The following is a 21,901-nucleotide window of genomic DNA, read 5'->3' on the forward strand; positions in this document are numbered from 1 at the left end:
AGTGACGGAGAAAATTGAAGAGGTGAGGCACGGTGTTCTGCGTAGGGACAGTGAGTACTTTGTTCCGATCTAAGATATGATGTGCCCCGCAGCAGGGAGTCAGGCAAAGAGCCCACACCTGGAGACTGGACTGGGCTTTTCACACTGGCTATGAGCACTGGCCCATCTCTGTGTAAGATGGTTATATGGTCCATAGGTCTCCAAGAGCAGTTATGGCCGTGGGACTTCTGATGCTCATCATGTTCTCTTTCATTTTACTTCACTGAATACACTTTTAAAATTGAAGCATACATTCAGAAAAATGTATAAATCATAAGTGAATAGCTCTGCTATGGACTGAATTGTATCCTCCCCCACTAAAGATTCATGTATTGAAGCCCTAATCTCCAGTGTGACTGTATTTGGACATAGGGCCTGTGAGTTGCCATATGATCCATATGGATCATATATATATATTAGAGTTGCCATATGATCCAGCAATCCCACTCCTGGGCATATACCCAGAGGAAACCTTAATTCAAAAAGATACACGCAGCCACGGGTTCGAGCCCTGGTCCAGGAAGACCCCACATGCCGTGGAACAACTAAGCCCGTGCACCACAACTACTGAACCTGCGCTCTAGAGCCCACGAGCCACAACTACTGAGCCCACGTGCTACAACTACTGAAGCCTGCGTGCCTAGAGCCCATGCTCCGCAACAAGAGAAGCCACTGCAATGAGAAGCCCGCACACCACAACAAAGAGTAGCCCCCACTCACCACAACTAGAGAAAGCCTGCGCACAGCAATGAAGACCCAACACAGCCAAAAATAAATAAATTAAATAAATAAATTTTAAAAGAAAAGATACATGCACCCCGAAGTTCACTGCAGCATTGTTTACAATAACCAAGACATGGAAGCAACCTAAATGTCCATCAACGGGCTTCCCTGGTGGCTCAGTGGTTGGGACTCTGCCTGCTGATGCAGGGGACACGGGTTCGTGCCCCAGTCCAGGAGGATCCTGCATGCCGCGGAGCGGCTGGGCCTGTGGGCCATGGCCACTGGGCCTGCGCGTCCGGAGCCTGTGCTCCGCGGCGGGAGAGGCCACGGCAGTGAGAGGCCCGAGTACCGCAAAAAAAAAAAAAAAAATGTCCATCAACAGAGGAATGGATAAAGATGTGGTACAGATATACAATGGAATATTACTCAGCCATTAAAAAGAATGAAATAATGCCATTTGCAGCAACATGGATGGACCTGGAGATTATCATACTGAGTGAAGTAAATCAGACAGAGAAAGTCAAATATCACATGATATCGCTTATATGCGGAATCTTAAAAAAATGACACAAATGAACTTATTTACAAAACAGAAATAGACTCACAGACTTAGAGAATGAACTTATGGCTACCAGGGGGCCAGGGTTGGTCAGGGGAGGGATAGATTGGGAGTTTGAGATTGACATGTACACAATGCTATATTTAAAATAGATCTCCAACAAGGACCCACTGTATAGCACAGGGAACACTGCTCAATACTCTGTAATAACCTAAATGGGAAAATAATTTGAAAAAGAATAGATACTTGTATATGTATAACTGAGTCACTTTGCTGTACACCTGAAACTAACACAACATTGTTAATCAACTATACTCCATAATAAAATAAAAATTAAAACAAAAGAAATAGTCCCAGAGAACACACCACACACACACACACACACACACACACACACACACACACTAAGATCAGCAATAGAGAAACAACTGCAAATATGGAAGAGTTTTCTAAAGGATGAATCAATGATGTGAAACTTTATATGAATAAATAATTTATTTAATAAATAAATCTCTTCTGAGAGAATAAAGGATTCCAGATCCTCAACTTCCTGATGTGTTCCTTCCTAGTATAAATTTGTCTGAGAAGAAGCTTGCAATCTTCCATTTATCCTTCTCCTAATTCACCAAGAAAGTCTCATCTCTCACATACCCCAAAGCTTCCAAAGGGAATTATCCTGGGGCACAAGCACCTCTGGGGCATCCAAAAACTGGACAAGTAAAGAATGAATTGCTCCTAGGGGAGACTCTGGCCCTACCTTTTCTGTATAGTGATGTGGTTGTAAAGGAATAGGTATTGCATATTTATTCGAATTTTAAAATGCAGCTTTGGGACTTCCCTGGTGGCGCAGTGGTTAAGAATCCATCTGCCAATGCAAGGGACACAGGTTCGATCCCTGGTCTGGGAAGATCCCACACACCGCGGAGCAACTAAGCCTGTGTGCCACAGCTACTGAACCTGTGCTCTAGAGCCCACAAGCCACAACTACTGAAGCCCGCGCGCCTAGAGCCCATGCTCTGCAACAAGAGAAGCCACTGCAATGAGAAGCCCACGCACCGCAACGAAGAGTAGCCCCCGCATGCCGCAACCAAGACCCAATGCAGCCAAAAATAAATTAAGTAAATAAATAAATTTATTTTAAAATTAATTAATTAATTAAAATGCAGCTTCTTCTGAGTAAAAGTAAGACTGATTTGGTGGATAGGTTTAACCATGAGGACTGGCATTGCCAATTAGATTGTATGGCAGACAATCCCATAAATTGAATAAGATAAATCTGCAACAATGTTTTGATAAAAATATATTTAAGGCTCATATATAATATGTGTACATTGGGAGATTCCATCCTTTGCAGTTACTTAATCTTAAGATGAAAAAGAGTAGGTGTTAACTTAAAAATGTGTGAAGGGTACATAGTTTTACAATACTCTTTAGGCACAAGAACTAGAATAAAACTACAGTAGAAGTCTGGTGATGTGGGCACCAGCTAAAGAAAATAGAGATTTTTAATAATCTCTTGGGGATGGAGGTCGTGGTGGGGTGGACGTGGGGTGGGAAAGGTTGATTTATCCTAATGGGAGATGGTGGAACCAGAAATCTCGGACTCCACAGCTATTGGGGATGGAGGGAGGGAAGGATAATGGCAGATGAGGAATCTTCATGCTATTCCTTTGAAATCTCACTTGTCTCTCTTGAGAGTGTCTTTTTTCTATCTTTCCTTTTCTTTCTCTTTGGGTCTCTACCCACCACCCTTGTCCTTCTCTGTTTATTTCTGTCTTAACCGTATCCTTCCCCCTTCAGATCTGCTTCTCTTCCTATTGACCTCCCACACCATCTCCACCCTTGTTTCATCCCAGCAACTGAATTAGTAACAATACTGAATGAATGATTATGTTCTACTGTTAATTGCATGTGCTAGTGTTTCAGGTTTTCAAATCTTACTTCCGAAAATTGTGTGAGATGTACTTTATTTCTCTCTCTTTCAAAAATGTAATTCATTTACCATTTACTTCTGAAAGATTCCTGCTTGCTTTATTCCCTGTGGATCAGAAGCTTTTGACAGGTAGAAGAAAGCTTTCCATCCTTGTCTTGAGTATATCAAACGATATGCTTCTCCCTTGGAGACAATTCTTTCCATTCTCAGAGACCTGTGAACACAGCAGTTCCTGTGGAGTTCCTCCTAAGGGCATGGCAAGCTTCAGGCCTCTCATCCCTTCTTTCCACATACTTTCCCTTCTTTCTTCCACCTTCTATGGATGTCACTAGAGACTTTTTATTTTATTTCTGGTTTTTGCACTTCCTGATTCTCCCCTCATAGTTTCTGCTGTCCAACCATCACTTCCCAAGGCTCTTACTGCCATGGTCTCCCCGCCCCAGCACAGCTACTCAGATAGACCACACAGTTGGCCTGGAGGGTCAGGGAGGTTTCTGACCCTTGGGGGCAATTCCCTTCCTCTTGACATAGCTGTTCGGTGAGTTGTTCAGTCTGTAAAAAGTCGAGCCCATTCAGTTATGTTTCCAGAACCACACTATGAAGAGAGTTACAGAATTTCATTGCCTACAGTTCTTTTACACTTTTAATAATCTATTGCATGGACCCAAGTAGGTTGGAAGCTGGTTTTATATATATATCTACTTTGTTGCTGCATGAGGGCTTTCTCTAGTTGCAGTGAGCGGGGGCTACTCTTTGTTGTGGTGCACAGGCTTGCCATTGCAGTGGCTTCTCTTGTTGTGGAGCAGGGGCTCTAGGCACGTGGGCTTCAGTAGTTGTGGCGTGTGGGCTAAGCAGTTGTGGCTCGTGGGCTCTAGTGTGCAGGCTCAGTAGTTGTGGTGCAGGGCTTAGTTGCTCCACAGCATGTGGGATCTTCCCAGACCAGGGATCAAACCCATGTCCCCTGCATTGGCAGATGGATTCTTAATCACTACGCCACCAGGGAAGTCCCGGTGGCTGGTTTTCATCTCAGTTCTGCAAATACCAGTGAGGCTCTGGGCCAGTTGCTTAATTTCACTGAGCCCCAGCTGGAAAGATAGCTTCTAAGGTCACTTCCCACTCCAGAATCTATGATTTCATCAAGTCCTTTGGTTAGTTGGCATCACAAAAAAATAAAGAGCATCTTGCCAGTGAGCCCTTGTCTGCCTCACTCCTCCTCTGTATAGTTCCTAAACATAGCCCAGTGGTGACACAAGATAAGCAGTCAATACAACTTGATGTTTGAATGAATGAATAAATGAACAGAAAGAAGATTTTAACAGACTATCTGGAGCCTGTTTTGTCATGGATGTGGCAAATGATGCGATGGTCACAAAGTTTTAAGGACTGGGCTTCTCACTATTTACAGTAGCCAGGTCAGGGAAGCAACCTAAATGCCCATCGACAGATGAATGGATAAAGAAGATGTGGTACATATATACAATGGAATATCACTCAGCCATAAAAAGGAATGCAATTGGGTCATTTGTAGAGACGTGGATGGACCTAGAGACTATCATACAGACTGAAGTAAGTCAGAAAGAGAAAAACAAATATCGTATATTAACGCATATATGTGGAATCTAGAAAAATGGTACAGATGAACTGGTTTGCAAGGCAGAAATAGAGACACAGATGTAGAGAACAAATGTATGGACACCAAGGGAGAAAAGCAGGGGGCCGGGGGGGTGGGGGGTGATGGTGGTGGGATGAATTGGAAGATTGGGGTTGACATATATACACTAATATGTATAAAATAGATAGCTAATAAGAACCTGCTGTATAAAAAAATAAAATAAAAATTCAAAAAAAATGTATAGCAAAAACAAAACAAAACAGAAGGACTGGGCTTCTCTCAGTCCTGTTTACAGGACTATTTACAATTAAATAGGGTGGACTTTGAGATGTTACTCTCTTTCCCACTCCATCTCTCCCTCAGCCTCCTCCACCTGTTGGGCATCATGCTTAGGAATGAATCCTTAGAGCCCTGGGGAAAGTGTTTAACAAGACTGGATGAAACACCTTGTACTTAATAACAAGTTAGGCTGCCCCCAAATTGCATTTGCCTTTACCAATATTTGTAATTGACTTTTAGGTAAACCTGCAGCTAAACTTACCATTAGCTCTGGGAGAGGAATCTCTTATCAAGTGTAAGGACAGAACATTTGGCTTGAAGTCAGCATCTTTCCTTTCTAAAATTGGCAAGAGATATAAGAAAATTAAAATCTGAGGCCCATGCCTCTAAGAAAGAAAGAGAAGTTGTCATTATTGCAAATTTGTTGATTTTTCATTTAATGACATAATTATTTCTTCAAGAATGTTATTAAAGCCATGGTATGAATTACTATTGATAATGTCAAGGAATTAGGACATTCTATTAATTTTATGCAAAAGTCATTTCACTGCATTAAGATAAAATTTATTTTATTGGACCATGCCCACTACATACCTCAGCAGATTTTCTTTTTGCCCAAACTCCTTTTAAACTCATATTCATTTTAGGGCTTCCCTGGTGGCACAGTGGTTAAGAATCTGTCTGCCAATGCAGGGGACACGGGTTAGATCCCTGGTCCAGGAAGATCCCACGTGCCGCGGAGCAACAAAGCCCGTGCACCACAACTAGTGAGCCTGTGCTCTAGAGCCCACGAGCCACAACTACTGAAGCCTGAGTGCCACAACTACTGAAGGCCGTGTGCCTAGAGCCTGTGCTCCACAACAAGAGAAGCCACCGCGACGAGAAGCCTGCACACCGCAAGGAAGAGTAGTCCCCGCTCGCCGCAACTAGAGAAAGCCTGCACGCAGCAACGAAGACCCAACACAGCCAAAAATACAAATAAGTAAATAAAAAATTTTAAATGTCTAATTAAAAAAATATATTCACTTTAATAGAAACAATACAATTAAATTGTCTTTGGAACAATGCACAAGGAAAAAATGTTGGAGGCTTTTGCTGAGGGGAGCCAGGTCAGAAAGGACAGGAGAGAAGACAGACTTTTTACTGCACCATTTGAATTTTGAAACATGTGAAAATACTTTTTATTGTAAAAAATTAATAATAGAATAACAGGCACATTAATTAAAAATAAATAGTGTTAAAAGACAGGTCTCTGCCCCACCTATCTCCACCCCCACCCTTGCCCTGTGCTTCTTCAGAAGCATCTACTTTCAGCTCTTTCAGTTGCTTCTTCTCATACTTAGTCTCACATTTCTAAGTGGTATATGCTCTTATTGCCCCTTCTAGATCTATCCATTTTAGAGCGTGTCAGTTAATTACCAATTATGGTATTTGAGAGTTTCATGCTCTTATATGTCATGACCACCTGCTTCCTCTTCTTCATCTTAATATGGTTAAATCGTAGCTTTTTTGGTTGAACAAACAGCCAATGTTAAGTATTATTCACTGGTGAGCCAAGTTGTTCTATGATTTGCTTCCTTCCCTTTACAGTTTTCTATTTTCCCCCAGTTTTTATTTGCTTAATTTTCTGTAGTTTTTCAAGTGATCCAAAAGATCTGTTACATGTCTAACAATAATTTTTCCAAATGCCCAAACACATCAAATTTCCCCTAGAATTTTTTTTTTTATTCTGCCTATCTTGAAGATTACCAACGCTGGCTATCAGCTGCAGTACCCAAGGTGATTCACTCTCTTCCTAAGAGCCTCCTTTGTTCACACTAACTTTTCACAGAGACTCTGTTACCAACACAGTCCTACTTGGAGAAAAGTAAATTAAATTGTTTCCTCAAGAGACACACCCACCTTTCCAGGGGCTGCCAAAACACCCTGAATGTTTTTCCCTTGAACTCCCTCTCCTGCTGCACAAGATAAGTGGGGCTCAAGGTGCAAATATGCTTCATTCACAGCAGAACACATTTTGACCTAACAAGCTGGCTTCACCAGTAGATTAGTATTTGTTTTGGTGCCTAGTATCATAGTGGATGCAAAGTATCAGACATTCCCTGATGGCAAAGACTTTGCAGTCAGGCTCATTAGCACAGCTGTGAAACAGAAATAACAGTTCCTAAGTGCTACAGAACTGTTTTTTCCCCTTTCCATCTCTGATTGATATTTCTTTTACAACTAAAACATAAGGAATCTTAGTCCAATTCTCTTTTTGTTCTTTTCTTCTCTTTACTCTCTTACCCTGTATGACAGATATAATGTTAACATCTTACTGCATGATCCAAGTATTTTCATAAGTTTTTGGAAACTCATTTTGCCTCCAAAGTTTACTCTCTGCTTGACCTTTAACAATGTAGTTAATCATGTTGCACTTCAGTTTCTTCATATATAATTGGGAAATAATAATAAAACTTATAAATTTGTTGGGAACATTAAACAAGAAAGGTCAATGTGACGAATTTAGCTTACTTCCTGACACTTTGTAAATAGTCAATAAATATTAGCTATTGTTTGTACATTGGAATTATTTTTTACCATCATCACCATTTTACTTGGTCACAGAAGGGAATCTTAATGCATAATTTCACCATCTTCTAGTATTCAGTGTTATTATTAAGAGGTCTGATACCAATCTGATTTCTATTCCTTTGTAAGTTTGTTCTCTTTCTCCTTCTCTCTTTCTCCATCTCTCTCTCCAATCTTCTCTCCATCACCAATGTTTTGAAAATAACATGTCTTCTTTGCCTTTTTTTTCATCCATTGTACTCGGCACTCAATTTAGCACTTTCAATCTGGACATCATCTTTTTCCAATTCTGGGGTGTTTTTCTTGTATTACTTCTTTGATAATCTCTCCCCCTCCATTTTCTCTGCTGTATTTCTGGTTGTTATTGGATGCTGTACTTCCAGAATTGATCCTCTTTTTCTTATAATTTCTCTGTCCTTATCTTTATCTTTTTATAATAGATCCTAACATATTTCTTCATACTTATTTTCCAAACAGTCAACTGGACTCTTCCCTTCATCTGTCATGTTTTAAATGCCCAACAGAAGTTTTCATGTACTCTAAATAGTTCCCCTTCCATCATGTTTCCTTCTTGCTTAATGGATACAGTATCTTCAAGTCTCTCTGAGAAGTTTAGTGATTCTGGGGTTTGTTTTTTATCTTTTCTTCTGCTGCTTGCATTGTCTTATTTGTTCTATGAGTTCCTTTTTTCTGATCAGTTTTTGTTATTGCTGTTGTTTTTGTTTTCTCTCTCTCTATCATGAATGTTGGTGGCTTTGCCCTGTCTTGGCTACTGGTTCATATTTAAGATTCAACATTCAGCCTGGTGAGATCTTCAGTCACCACCAGGCACCAAATTAATCATATAAGCCATACTCCTAGAATCCAGACTGTTTCTAGGAGAACCTCAAAACACCCATCTATAACCTCCTGTGATGAAGCCCTAAAAGGCTCTGGTCATAAGAAATGGAATGAATCAGCCTGAACCTTTTTAGATGGCTCCTTCAGACAAAGTTCTTTCTACAAAACATCCTCAAACACTCCTTTATGACCTCCAAGTCAAGCCCATGTCATAACTTAGAGGAGAAATATGATCACTATTAGCCATCTTTTCTTGAATTTCTCCACATCCTAGGGCAGTTTTCCTTCCTAAGTAGACATCACAATTTACTCCAGTTTTTCACTTAAAAAATTATTGTTCTCCAAACTCAAAAATAGTAAAGCAAGTGAAGACATGCTTTCTGCAAAGAAAAAGCAATGAAACCAAATCAGAAGAATTGCAGAAGCATGGATCAGGTGCAGGGCAGGAAGGTGAGAGCTGAAACTCTCAGGAAGGTGACATTAGTAGACAGGGTCTTGACCTGACACTCAGATACCCCAGCTAGAGGGGCCCCAAAGGGAAAAAGTGCAAGGCATCGTTCTGATGGGAAACAGGCACCAGCAACAGTATGTCGGTAATTTTGCAGGAGAAATAAGTAAACCAAGAAAAAACTTTAAATATTAACAGTCAAAAAAAAAAAAGACAGAAATATTAAATTCTTGAAAAAATCTGAAATTTTTTCAGAACAATATTCCCATTTTTTATAAGAAACAATCAAAATGCAGTTGTCATTGGAGGGAGGCTTACTTTCCACCATATATCCTTTTGCAAGACTTCTGTGTGAGCAACAAGGGTGTCTATTTATTTAAACTGGCTGACGGAGACCCCACCACTGAGCAGGAGCTGAGGGTCTTGGTGCTGTGGGGCTGAACAAGCCGGTGTGTCCAGGTAGCAGAAGGTAGAAATAGCTCAGCTGAGCAGCATCAGGGGCAGGATGAGCAGGAGAGGCCAGCCCCACAGGGCACAGACCCAGTGTGTGTCACAGCATAGAACCTCCTCCTTGGGGCTCCCTGGGCCAGGATGAACCACATCTGGGTGCAGTGACCGCTCCCTTGGCTGCAGTTGGCTCATGCTGTAGGAGCAACCCTTGATTTCATTGCAGAGTGGCCGGTGTGGGAAGTAGAAATCGAAGGGGTAGCAGGAAGCCCCAATGGACACTGGTTACATTGTGCAGCACACTTCCAAGTAAAGTAGGTGCAGCAGTTTTCACACGAGGACTGACAGTCATCTTTGCAGAGACACAGGTCCAGATCTGCTCTCTGTGCCCAGTGTGGTCCAGCTGCTGGAGCCAGGGCCCCAGGTTGAGGAAGCATTCATAGAGGCAGGTGTCCTGGATGAAGGGGTGTTTGCCATCTCTCCGCAGTGGTTCCAGTGAGTCCGTTGAGGCAGGACATGTCTTTGTGGGCTTCCTGGAGCAGCCAGCATTTGCCTTCCAGGAACTGCACTGTTCGTGCAGCTTGTCCGTGGAGCCTGGACTTCCCTTCTGGTGCTTTGGCATCCACAGGAAACCAAGCAGGACCCTGCAGGGCCTTCCTAGGGACATACCCACCCCACTGTGTCTCCCACCTCTGAGGATTTGAGTCTGTATCCACTGAGAAATGGATGGCACAAAAGTGTCTATTAAGGATGGGGTTGACACAGTGAGATTTGTGCTTTGAAAAGAGGAGGCTGGTAGCAATGGAAAAATGGATCATAAAGGGAGAAATCAAGACCATTGTCCAAATCCACAAAAGAGAGAATGGTAGCTTAGACCAGTGGTTCTCAAACTGGGAAATCTCACCCCTCAGAAGACACTTGGCAATGTCTGCAGACATTTTTGGTTGGTCCACTGTGTGTGCAGGGATGTTACTGGCATTTTGTGACTGATCATCAGGGTTGCTCCTTAATCATGATACACGGGATTGCCCCCAGAGCAAAGGATTATCTGGCTTGAAATACAACTAGTGCCTAGACAGAGAAACCCTTGCTCAGACTGTGCGGGTGGTGGAGATGGAGTACATTTTGGAGAGATAATTAAGAGGTTAAAATCAGCAGTAATTAGTGACTGATTATGAGGAAGGAGGGAAAGATTACCAAAGATAACCCTCAGGTTTCTGGCTTGCCCACCTGGATGAGTGGGGGTGCCATCCACTGAAATTAAAAATGCTGGAGGAGGTGATGGTCTGGTGGGGGAGGATAAGGAGCTCAGCTTGAAGCCTAGTAAACTTAGATTTCTAAACCTAGAAACTTAGATGCTTCTAAGACATCTGAAGAAGTCAAACAGGCAAGGCTCTAAGTCTACAGCTCAAGGGGGCAAGCCTGAGCAGGAGACATGCATTGGAGAGGCTTCTGTGAATAGAACAGAAGCCGTGGGCATGGATGAGATTAACTAGGAAGAGAGTACAGAGTGAGGAGTAAAGAGGGCCCGAGACTACATCTTGAGAAACTCCTGGCAGAGGAGCACAAACCAGCAAAAAGCATCTAGAGAGGTGGGGAGAAAACCAGGTCATGTCACATCCCATAAGCTGAGGCCCACGTACCACAAAAAATAAAAAAATAAAAAAAGTGCTGCTATGAACATCGGGGTGTATGTATCTTTTCCAATGTGTTTTTTTTTTTTTTTCAGGTATATACCCAGGGGTAGAATTTCTGGGTCATATGGTAGTTCCATTTTTAGTTTTTTAAGGAACCTCCATACTGTTTTCCACAGTGGCTGCACCAATATACATTCCCACCAACAGTGTAGGAGGGCTCCCCTTTCTCCACATCCTCGCCAACATTTGTTATTTGTGTTCTTTTTGATGATAGCCATTCACAGATATTTTTAAGCTTTGCTAAACTGACCAGTTAAAAAAACCTAATTTATTTAGTTATTTATTTTTAATTAATTAATTAATTAGTTATTTTGGTTGCACTGGGTCTTAGTTTCAGCATGCGGGATTTTTAGTTGCAGTGTGTGCACTTCTTAGCTGTGGCATGCATGTGGGATCTAGCTCCCTGACCAGGGATCAAAGCCAGGCCCCCTGCATCGGGAGCGCAGAGTCTTACCCACTGGACTACCAGGGAAGTCCCCCAAAAAATCTTATTTAAAGATACTAAAGTTTTAATTGGCAACTTCGGGGTAAGTAATGAGATTAAACATCTTTGCCATGTTTATTGGCCATTTATTCTTTTTAAATTGGCCAGTGCTTGTCATTTGTCCCCTTTTCTACTTCAGATATTCATATATTTCCAAAGATTTGTATGACTTCATTATATATCATGATTTTTTACTCTTTGCTATCACATTCTTAAATATTTCCCCACAGTTGATCCCTTTTTTTAGGGGTGGTGTCTTTTTCAAGGCAGTTGTTTTACATTTTTATGGATGCAAGTTTGTTTACTTTATCTCCCTGCTTTAATCTAATGCTAGAAGAGGCTGTTCCTTCCCAAGGGTCATAAAAATATCCTCCTCTATTTTCTTAGTATATTAAATACTTTTTTCTATTCAAAATTTTAATCTACATAAAATCTATTTTTATGTCTGATAAGTGACTGGGATTTGTTCCAAAATATGAAAAGTAGAGGTTTCAAAACTAATTATTGGATAATATGCTCTTTCAATTTCCTCTTTTTTTTTTTGGCAGTACACGGGCCTCTCACTCTTGTGGCCTCTCCTGTTGCAGAGCACAGGCTCTGGACGCGCAGACTCAGAGGCCATGGCTCACGGGCTTAGCCGCTCCATGGCATGTGGGATCTTCCCAGAATGGGGCACCAACCCATGTCCCCTGCATGGGCAGGCGGACTCTCAACCACAGCGCCACCAGGGAAGCCCTCAATTTCCTCTTGATGCTATACTAGATCCCATACCCATTAACTAATCTGATGCTGAACTATCTCATGTTCTTTAGCTCTCTTGGTATATTCCTGTGCCCAAACCAGGCTGTTTTAATTACTGTAGCTTTAAAGTATGGTTTGATGCCTGGTAAGGCAAATCTGTATTATTTTAAAATCAGGAAAAACCATAAACGTTTGCATATGTATGTATATGTATGTATCTGTGTTTGTTCCTGCATGTGGAGGGTTGATGGGGAAGTGTGTGTGTGTGTGTGTGTGTGTGTGTGTGTGTGTGTATTCTTATACATGGAAGGTTGAGGGAGAAGTGCCTTTGAATGACTAGGACTAGTTGGGGAGCCGCAAAGAAGTGTGAGACAATGCCTGGAACAGAGAGTTTCAGAGAAGTTTGGAAAAATAAAAGTAGATTTGGGGTCTCAAAGGAGGTGGGTGCTCACAATTCCAGGGCCTGTAGATTGAGGAGAGCATTCAAAGTATGAACTGTACCAACTGAATTTCAAGGCCCTCTAGGCCTAGGAAATTCTTCTCAGCTCCTGGGAAACCAGTAGGGATGTTAAGGTCAACCATTCATCCCTTAGAGCCAGTGTTACTGACCCCAGGCCTAGGTGCAGTGTCAGCAGCTGTTTGTGGGTTTATGGTCCCCTGGGTGCAGAGAGTCCCTCATCTTTCAATCCTGTGCCTTGTGTTTCACTGACCCACAGCTTTCAATGAAAAGAAGTCTTGCAATTTAGCAAGTATATACTGAATGCCCCACTGTAGACTCTGTACAAATTTCCTGCAAGGGTCCATGTCCATCAGATTCAGGGTGAGTGACTGGTGCTCTTGCATGCCTGTGTGTGTGAGTATGTGCACGCACATACACACACCCAGACCTCTCTGGTCTCAGAGGTCTCAAAACAGGGGCATTGTTCTCTGAAGACCCTCTTGCCTAGTGAAGGGTTTGGCTCTACCTGCACAGGACAGAAAACTAGTGGTGCACAGGGCCTGGCTCACAAGGACATAGTTGAGGCCTCAGCAATTCCTTCCAGACATTCAGGAACCACAAAGAGGGATGATCCAACAGAAGCCTGCTTATGGGACTTCCCTGGTGGTCCAGCAGTTAAGACTCCATGCTCCCAATGCAGGGGGCCCAGGTTTGATCCCTGATCAGGGAACTTGATCCCACATGCCACAACTAAGATCCCGCATGCTGCAACTAAAAAGATCCCGCAGGTCACAAAGAAGATCCTGAATGCCCCAACTAAGACCCAGCGCAGCTAAATAAATAAATAAATGTTTAAAAAAAAAAAAAAGCCTGCTTATGCCTCTAGCTGGGATCATTCCAAGAGTCCTTGGGGGTCACTCAGAGGGGCCAGAAGGCTACCTGCTGCTGCATTAAAAACAGACTCCTGGGGCATTTGAATGGCTGCATTTTTGTCATCTTTCCTATTTGGCCTCTTCCAGGCAGTGCTTGCCCTGAATTTTGGCCTAATGACACACATATAAAATGCAGTGGGGGAGAGCACTGCTCAGTAACCAGTGAGAATGTCCCTGGGCACAGCCAAGATGGTTCTGCTAAACTATTTGAGAGGGAACGTCTCTGTATTACTTTGCTCTCCTGGTCCAAGCGACCCAGGGACAAGTCTGCTTACTTGCCTCACCCCCAACATTACAGGTTTTTACTGGTCTCGACTTCACAGAAAGGTGGGGCACAGGGCCCACCTGTGCATACCCACGGAGTGCCCAGTCTCTGCCCTGCCCTTCCCCCACTTCCCCTCCACTCAGGCTTGGGGTAACAGTGGTGGAAACTAAGACAGGTCAAAAGGCTCTTGGCCTCGACATCGAAGAAGGCGGCAGGCAGAAGACATCGCCCCCGCCCCACCTTCCCCAGGTAGGCTCGGGTGGGATCGCGGGTGGAGAGCCAAGGCCTCGCAGAGCCTCCCGCCCCTCCCCACCCCCACTTCGGGTGGTGATGAACTAGAAGAGGTCAGGTGAAGAGGTGCTTCGCCTGGCCCGGCGCAGGGGGCGGGCCCCGTACGCGGCAGCCCCGCCCCCGTCCCGCCTCGCCCCGCCTCCTCAGGAGCCTCCTGCGCTCTGGCCGCCAGCTGGCACTGCGGCAGCGCCAGTCGCCTTCCTCGGGTCGTCTGTGCACAGGTGAGGACAGAGGTCCCCGTGTCCAAGCCGCCGCGGAAGGAACGGGAAGCTTCGTGAGGCTGAGATCTGGGAGGGAAGGAAACGGAATTGGATTCCGCAGGGGGCCGGAGGGAGGGACCGAAGGACGCGAGCCCCACATCCTCGGGCGGTGGGGAGGTGGTCCCCGCCGTGCCGGGAGAGGTGGACACGTCTTTACCAAGCGCTTCCTCCGGAGGTCCGGAGATGGGCTGGGCGTTTGGATGCCTTGGCTGTGTGGAGACGCAGCCCAGCGTGGGGCCTCCAATATCCTGGGGCGCTGGATGCCGGGGGCCCCGACATCCTCTTGCAATGGTCGCCAGCCAGCAGCCACAGATAACCGTCCTGGATCTTGAAAGGGCGACCTCAGGCTCGCGGGCCGCGAACACACACACAAGCCTCCCTTGCTGGTGTGCTCTGAAGAACAGCCCTTCCTCAGGCTATGAATGTTCATAATAGGTGGAGGATTTGTTCTGCCCCGGGAGGTGTGTACAGGTGGGAAAATCTGCAGGAGAAGCTTGACTTCTTAGAAATCTTTTTGAGTTTAAAATTCAGCAAACCCGTTCTTCCTTTCCTTGCATGGGGGGTGGGGGGAGTTGACCTTAGAATGTAAGCCCAGCTTTGGGTCTGTCTTGGAAGTTCTAGGTTCATCTGTCCCCCAGAAGGTTTTCCTTCGGTAGAAGTGAAGCGGCTTTGTGTTTTAACACGGTGCAAGTTTTTGGAACTTCGTAAGTCAGGGGCCACAAAAGCTCTGTCATTCTGTGTTCTCTCACCTGCAGCTGGAAGGAGAGATGTTCACGGTACTGACCCGCCAACCTTGTGAGCAAGCAGGTTAGTATCGCTCAGCAGGCAGCAAATGTGATTTTGTCACATCACCCGAGAATCCCAGATTCAGCCCACAGCTCTTCATCCATGTCCCCAAGCACATGACGGTTTAACCTCTTTGGTGTGAGACAGTGCTCACCGGGCTTTCACCACCGGCATTCCACAGATAAAAGTAATTCTTTTCGTCAAAGCAACACAAAACAAGGACTAACATGCTTGTTTCGCTTAAATGGTTTTTCCGGTTTGCATAATCCATTAATTTGGCCCTTGTCGTTTCCCTTACTCAGCTGTGTGTAAGGTCTGCTTTAGAATATTGTTGATTTTGTAATGAATTGTAAAGCGCTTGCAGCTTGCCTCTCTTTCCATCCAAGTGTTGTTTCTGGCAAGGCGCCTACAGCATCCCCCCCGCCCCCACCCCCACCATGGGTCAGCGTTGTTACCGCTGATACTGCAGGCACATGTGTAGAATGCTCACACACACACACTCACACACACACACTTCCAAGCTTGCCCTTCCTGCCTGCCTCTGGAGCACATTTTGGAGTTGCTCATGTGGAAACCCAGAAGGGTCTGGCCTCTCCACTTTCGGGAGGCACCTGGTAATTACAGTGTTTGTCCAGCCCTAATGACAGCACAGCTCTAGGCTGCATTCCCTAAATGAACGAGACCTGGTCTAGTCCATTTTGCTTTGTGATAGGCTTTTCTGCTGGGGCAAGGGTTTGCTTAAGGTAATCATAGCTTTTTACCTGAAAACTGCTGCAGCACAGAGGACTTAGGAGGCCAGCCTCCTGGCTGTGGTCGCGAGACTGCTTATGTATCATCCCCACTCCCGCCCCGTGGACAGATGTTCTTTAGTGGTGCCCCTAAATCGGTTATTCAAAACACTTTGAAATTTTAACACAATATACTGTAAGGTCACACATACAGACTAACTTGTTACATTCCTTCCAAAGGACAAGTTTAACATGGCAGATTAAACCTCTACCTTGTCTTGTTAGGGGAAGAAAAAAAAATCCCTTAAACTATAACTGACACTGGCATATGCATTGTTTAAAAGTTGATGCAAAAATTTGCCTCTGTGGATAAACCGGTTTCTGTCTGGGTCATATCCTTTGACCTGGAATCACAGAAGGGTGATCCAGGACCCCTTTAGGGGTTCTTAAGTTTAACTCCACAGTGGCTGGCCTCCCTCCAGGTGCTACGACAAACGATTCTGCAATGAGTAACTTGGTGTACAAGTCATTTAACACACTCGGGGCTAGTTCTGTGGAATAAATTCCCAAAAGTGGGATTTTGAGGCAGATGGTATACACATTTGCAGTTTTGATAAATACTGACAAGTCCCCCTCCAGTTCACTCCCAGTGACAAGGTAGGAGAATTAAGGTGTTACATGACCACCTTTGACATCAGGAGGTGTCTGTGGCAGCATCTATACTGCAGGGGAATCAGATGAGGTGGTAAGAGTTGGCTGTTCTGAGCTACTGAGATCCACTGCATGACTGGCCTCCCCAAGTAGTGAGCACTGTGATGAGATTGGATATTGAGGCTGAATCTAACTCTATATGGTAGTATATACATGCTTTTTTTTTCTTCCAGGAAAATGTCTCCTAGAAATAATGAAGGAGTAGTAAAGCATAGGTTATGATGATCTAAAAGTATATGTTCTGGAATAGGACAGGATCTACCCCATTACTATTCAGTTGAACTTTCTGTGATGGTAGAAATGTTCTGTAGCTACACCGCCCAATATGGTAGCCACTTCAGGTTACTGAACACTTGGAATGTGGCTAGTGAAACTGAGGAACTGAATTTTTAAATTTTATTTCATTTTAATTAATTTACATTTAAATACACAATTAGAAAAATATTTGGATTCTCTGAATTCAGTGATCTTCCTGTTATGCTAGTGTTTATCATATTTCAACCATTTGAGTGTCACCACTTATGTTTATGCTATAATAGTTCAACCAAGACTATTATTTAGTCTATGTTTTAATTAAATGTCTTTTTATCTTTTTTAAAAATTAGGTATAATTTATATACAGTGAAATGGATAGATCTTGTGTCCCTAAATTAGGTATTCTTGCCTTCTGAAAGGATTATGTTTTTAGAACAGGGACAATTTATAAGAATCTTTTTTTTAAAGGGAAATTGTACCTAAGGAGCTGGTTTGCTTTGATTTTCAGTTTTTTCCAAAGAACTTTGGAAAATTTGATAAATCTTGAAAAACGCACCCACCCATATACCCCACAATCCTAGTAAGATGTAAGAGCATTTCCATTACCCCAGAAAGTGCCCACATGTTCCTTCCCAGTGGATCCTTGCCCCAAACCCCCATGCAATCACTGTTCTGATTTCTGTCACCTGCCTGTTTTAGAACTTAACATAAATGGAATCATTTCAGAAAGTTTCTTTCTTTTATTTTATTTTTTTAATAAGTATATTTGCTACTTTATGAAATTTTCACTAGCCCACTGATTTTTTAAGACCCAAGTAAATATTTGCTCATAATCATCTAGTTAAGAAATATTAGTTTAAATTTAATAAGTAGAAATAGCCCATTATGATATATTATGTATTACTATATAATGCATATAATTATATAATTACCTTTATTCAGAGGCTATATATTTAGTTGAAGACTATTCATATGCTACATTTTTTCTTTTGCTTTTAAATGTATAGATATAGTTTACATAGATAGATATAGTTATGATTAAAATACAAATACCTTATTATATGACCACTTTGGGAGGGAACACGTGGATTGGGGTCTAGTTACTCTTTGTTTGTGAAGATGTAGGGAAGACCCTATGCCTTTACTATAGACACAGGAAAAATGATTGAGGTTGAATTCTTACTGGGAACCCACATATCTTAGGAATTCAAACGTGTTACTATTTGCTTGACAATAAGTCATCATGTACTGAACTTTATAATCATTGATTACATCTGAAATACAATATGAATTTCTTTTTATTTAACTGAGATTATTTTCAAATGAAATGTTATATCACCTGCTTTAATAGAAAACCCATAGTTTTCAAATCTACATTGAAACAAATGTTATTGTAAATCATCACAGGGATGACCAGTAATATGCATAACACAGTTTGGGAAATACCAGAGAACTAAACCATGCATACCCTCCCTGCAAACACTGGTTTAGTCCACTCTTTGGAGGAAAGATAAATGGGTATTGAGCCCAGTTGCTGCTCTAAAAGTATTGGTCTCACTAAAGCCAGAGGAAGTGACTTATGCATGTGGTTAAGCACCCAGTCCACAGATTCTACGAAGAAGGCCAGGACCTTGTTCCCAATTCCCCCTCATGTGTCTTCTGGGTCTCCCCATTTTAGGCCTCAAGGTCCTCTCCCGAATTTCAGCCATCATCACCTTGGTGGTCTTGCTTTTGAGCATTGTAGTGCTTGTAGCTGTCACACTCATCCAGATTCACCAGAAAGAGGTTCTCCTTCCAGGACTGAAGGTAGGTGTGAAGGGGTTGGCATTGAAGGGAAGAAATGGGCTCTGACATCAATGATTCTAAACTCATGAGTTAGAAGAGAAGAAAATTCTTGCCCCTTACCTCTAGCTAGAGCCAGGGAAAGGTAGGGTAAGAACCCAGGAAGAAAGACTGGACATGCTGGGTTTGTGATGTTTGAGGTGAAAGACTGATAGTGGTGACACCCTCTCCTAGGACTGTGGTCTTGCTTTGACTCCTGACTGTTAGAACCAAAGCTAGACTCTGTAGCCAAGAATTATAGGTGGCTACCAAAGATTTACCAGCTTGTCAGTTCCTCCAGATGACACAAACTTGCTCATGAGTGAAGACCAGGAGACCCAGGCTCTTCTTCTGGCCTAGCCTGGGTAAACAAAATCAAGGACCTGAAAGGACTTCTTGAGCTGTGTTGTGCTACCTCTGTTGAGTCTAGAAGTATGCCATGATCCCTCTGACTCTTCCCCCGCCCAAATTACTCAGGACCTTATGCTAAGTTCCAGAAGCCTCTCTCAGCTCTTGATAAGTCCATCCCCAAATGGATGTTCTCTGGTAGGCTGAGAATTGTATGTATCCCTTCTGCCTTGGCTATTAAAGGTGATAGGAGGTGATCCCATGAGAGACTGTCAAATGAAAGGTGAAGCAAGTCAGTGAGTCCTTCAACCTTTTGGGGTAGAAGTCAGCAAACTTTCTCTGTAAAGGGCCAAACAGTACACATTTTAGGCTTTCAGAGCCGTTTATAGTTTCTGTTGCATATCTTCTTTTGTTTTTGTTTTTGTCTTCTTATGACTCTTTAAAAACATGAAAACCTCTCTTAGTTGGACAAGGGCCATAGGAGCCATGTTATTTGAATCTCATTTAGTATCTATCTTGACCTTAGAGTCCTTTCTACATCTTCCTGCTGTTAGGGAGTGTTCAGTGGCTATATCTGAAATAGAGGTTTTTAAAAGGTAAACAAGAGGGCTTCCCTGGTGGCGCAGTGGTTGAGAGTCCGCCTGCCGATGCAGGGGACACGGGTTCGTGCCCCGGTCCGGGAGGATCCCGCATGCCGCGGAGCGGCAGGTCCCGTGAGCCATGGCCACTGAGCCTGCGCGTCCAGAGCCTGTGCTCCGCAACAGGAGAGGCCACAGCAGTGAGAGGCCCGCATTAAAAAAAAAAAAAAAAAAAAAAAGGTAAAAAAGAAACTAATATTGCCTTGGCTGCACGGGTGTGTTTGCTCTACCATCCTGAGTTCACTTTTCTAAAGGATTAAAGTAAAATCTTTTTTTTAATTTATTTAATTAATTAATTAATTTTTTTTGCCTTCGCCGTGCAGCTTGTGGGATCTTAATTCTCTCACCAGGGATCCAACCTGGGGCCCAGGCAGTGAGAGCGCCAAGTCCTAACCACTGTAACACCAGGACATTTCCTAAAACAATTTTTTAAAATTTATTTATTGTTTTTGGCCACATTGGGCCTTCATTGCTGCGTGCAGGCTTTCTCTAGTTGTGGCGAGCAGGGCTACTCTTCATTGCAGTGCCGGGCTTCTCACTGCGGTGGCTTCCCCTGTTGTGGAGCACAGGCTCTAGGCACGTGGGCTTCAGCAGTTGCAACTCTCAGGCTTAGTAGTTGTGGCTCGCAGGATCTAGAGCACAGTCTCAGTAGCTATGGCACATGGGCTTAGTTGCTCCGCGGCATGTGGAATCTTCCTGGACCAGGGATCGAACCCATGTCCCCTGCATTGGCAGGTGGATTCTTAACCACTGTGCCACCAGGGAAGTCCCTAAAATCTTTTTTAGATAATGGAATTTCATTCTTTTATAAGGTATTTTACTTAAGAATCTCAGCCCCCCATGAATAGCATGAATAAAAATGAAAAATAAAAAGCCTTATGCAGCTGTCTAATGGTGAGAGGAAAACAAATTATCTGGTTGTCCAAATACATTAGCTAAGGCCTAGAGAATCTGTTTTCCCAAGTTCCAGGCACTGCCTTCTCCTATAAACTATATAAAATCAGGATTGCAACTAGGGGAAATACCATCCCCTTACACTTTGTAAATTGCTATTCAGTTGAGTGAGCATTTTTCCCCGAATTATCTCACTGAACTCTTCTGCCAACTATGGAAGGTGGACAAGCACTGTCACCACCATTTTGCAAGTGAGGAAACATAGGTTTGACCAGTGGATGGCAGGACCAGAACTGAAACCCAGACCCTCTTGTTCCCACGGTTCTCTTCACTTACTTCCCGCTGTTCCTTGATCCTAAGTTCTGAACAGGGAACCCAGGAGAAATTGGCCTCTGCTGGGTAAACACGTCCTCCTTTGCACAGGAGGGAAGGAGGGAGGATGGATGCAGAGACAGGAAGGTGCTGAATTGGAGGGACGTGCCTCCCAATTGGGGGGAAGGCTGGTTCCACTCTTAAACCCCAGTAACTATTCTTAGACCCCAGTACCACCCTTAGACCCTATAAGTCAAACGAACTGGCTCTAGCCGCGTTCCAGGTATATCTCTCCGTGGGACAAGGGAATGTGCCCACCAAGAGTCGTGCTTCCCTTCTAGAACATGCTGTGGTGCCTGAGACCCCAGAATCCAGGGTCTGTGTGGGCCTCCTGCTGAGGGCAGACCTCACCACTGGTCTGAGGGGTGGCAAAGGGGCAGCTGCTTGCAGGGAGAGAAGACAGAGCATGGGTGTGGGGTCTGAGCTAGCCCACCCTCTACAGTCAACATACAGGTGCATGAGGCTGTTTACTCTATGGATTTGCCTGAGGATGGGAAGAGGACAGGTGAGGGTGGGGCAGAGCAGAAGTCTTCATTTATAAAATTTTCCCTCAGGCCCTTTAAAAGTGAGGGATGAGGGGGCTTCCCTGGTGGCGCAGTGGTTGAGAGTCCGCCTGCTGATGCAGGGGACACAGGTTCGTGCCCCGGTCCGGGAGGATCCCACATGCCGCAGAGTGGCTGGGCCCGTGAGCCACGGCTGCTGAGCCTGCGCGTATAGAGCCTGTGCTCCGCAACGGGAGAGGCCACAACAGTGAGAGGCCCGCGTACCGCAAAAAAAAAAAAAAAAAA

At 43.8% G+C, this 21,901-nt stretch overlaps 1 protein-coding gene across 1 annotated transcript in view; it reads left to right on the plus strand.

Moving 5' to 3' along the window:
* The first annotated feature begins 15,320 nt into the window (after nucleotides 1-15,320).
* Nucleotides 15,321-21,901, plus strand: part of ENTPD3 (ectonucleoside triphosphate diphosphohydrolase 3) — a 33,044-nt gene continuing 26,463 nt past the window's right edge. Inside the window, 2 exon segments of the mRNA XM_007447343.1 lie at nucleotides 15,321-15,367; nucleotides 18,719-18,846. Coding sequence (XP_007447405.1) covers nucleotides 15,328-15,367; nucleotides 18,719-18,846 — 168 coding nt within the window. The 5' untranslated portion in view covers nucleotides 15,321-15,327.

The sequence above is a fragment of the Lipotes vexillifer genome, unplaced genomic scaffold (assembly GCF_000442215.2).
Source record: "Lipotes vexillifer unplaced genomic scaffold, Lipotes_vexillifer_v1.1 scaffold1134, whole genome shotgun sequence".
Classification (NCBI taxonomy): Eukaryota; Metazoa; Chordata; class Mammalia; order Artiodactyla; family Lipotidae; genus Lipotes; species Lipotes vexillifer.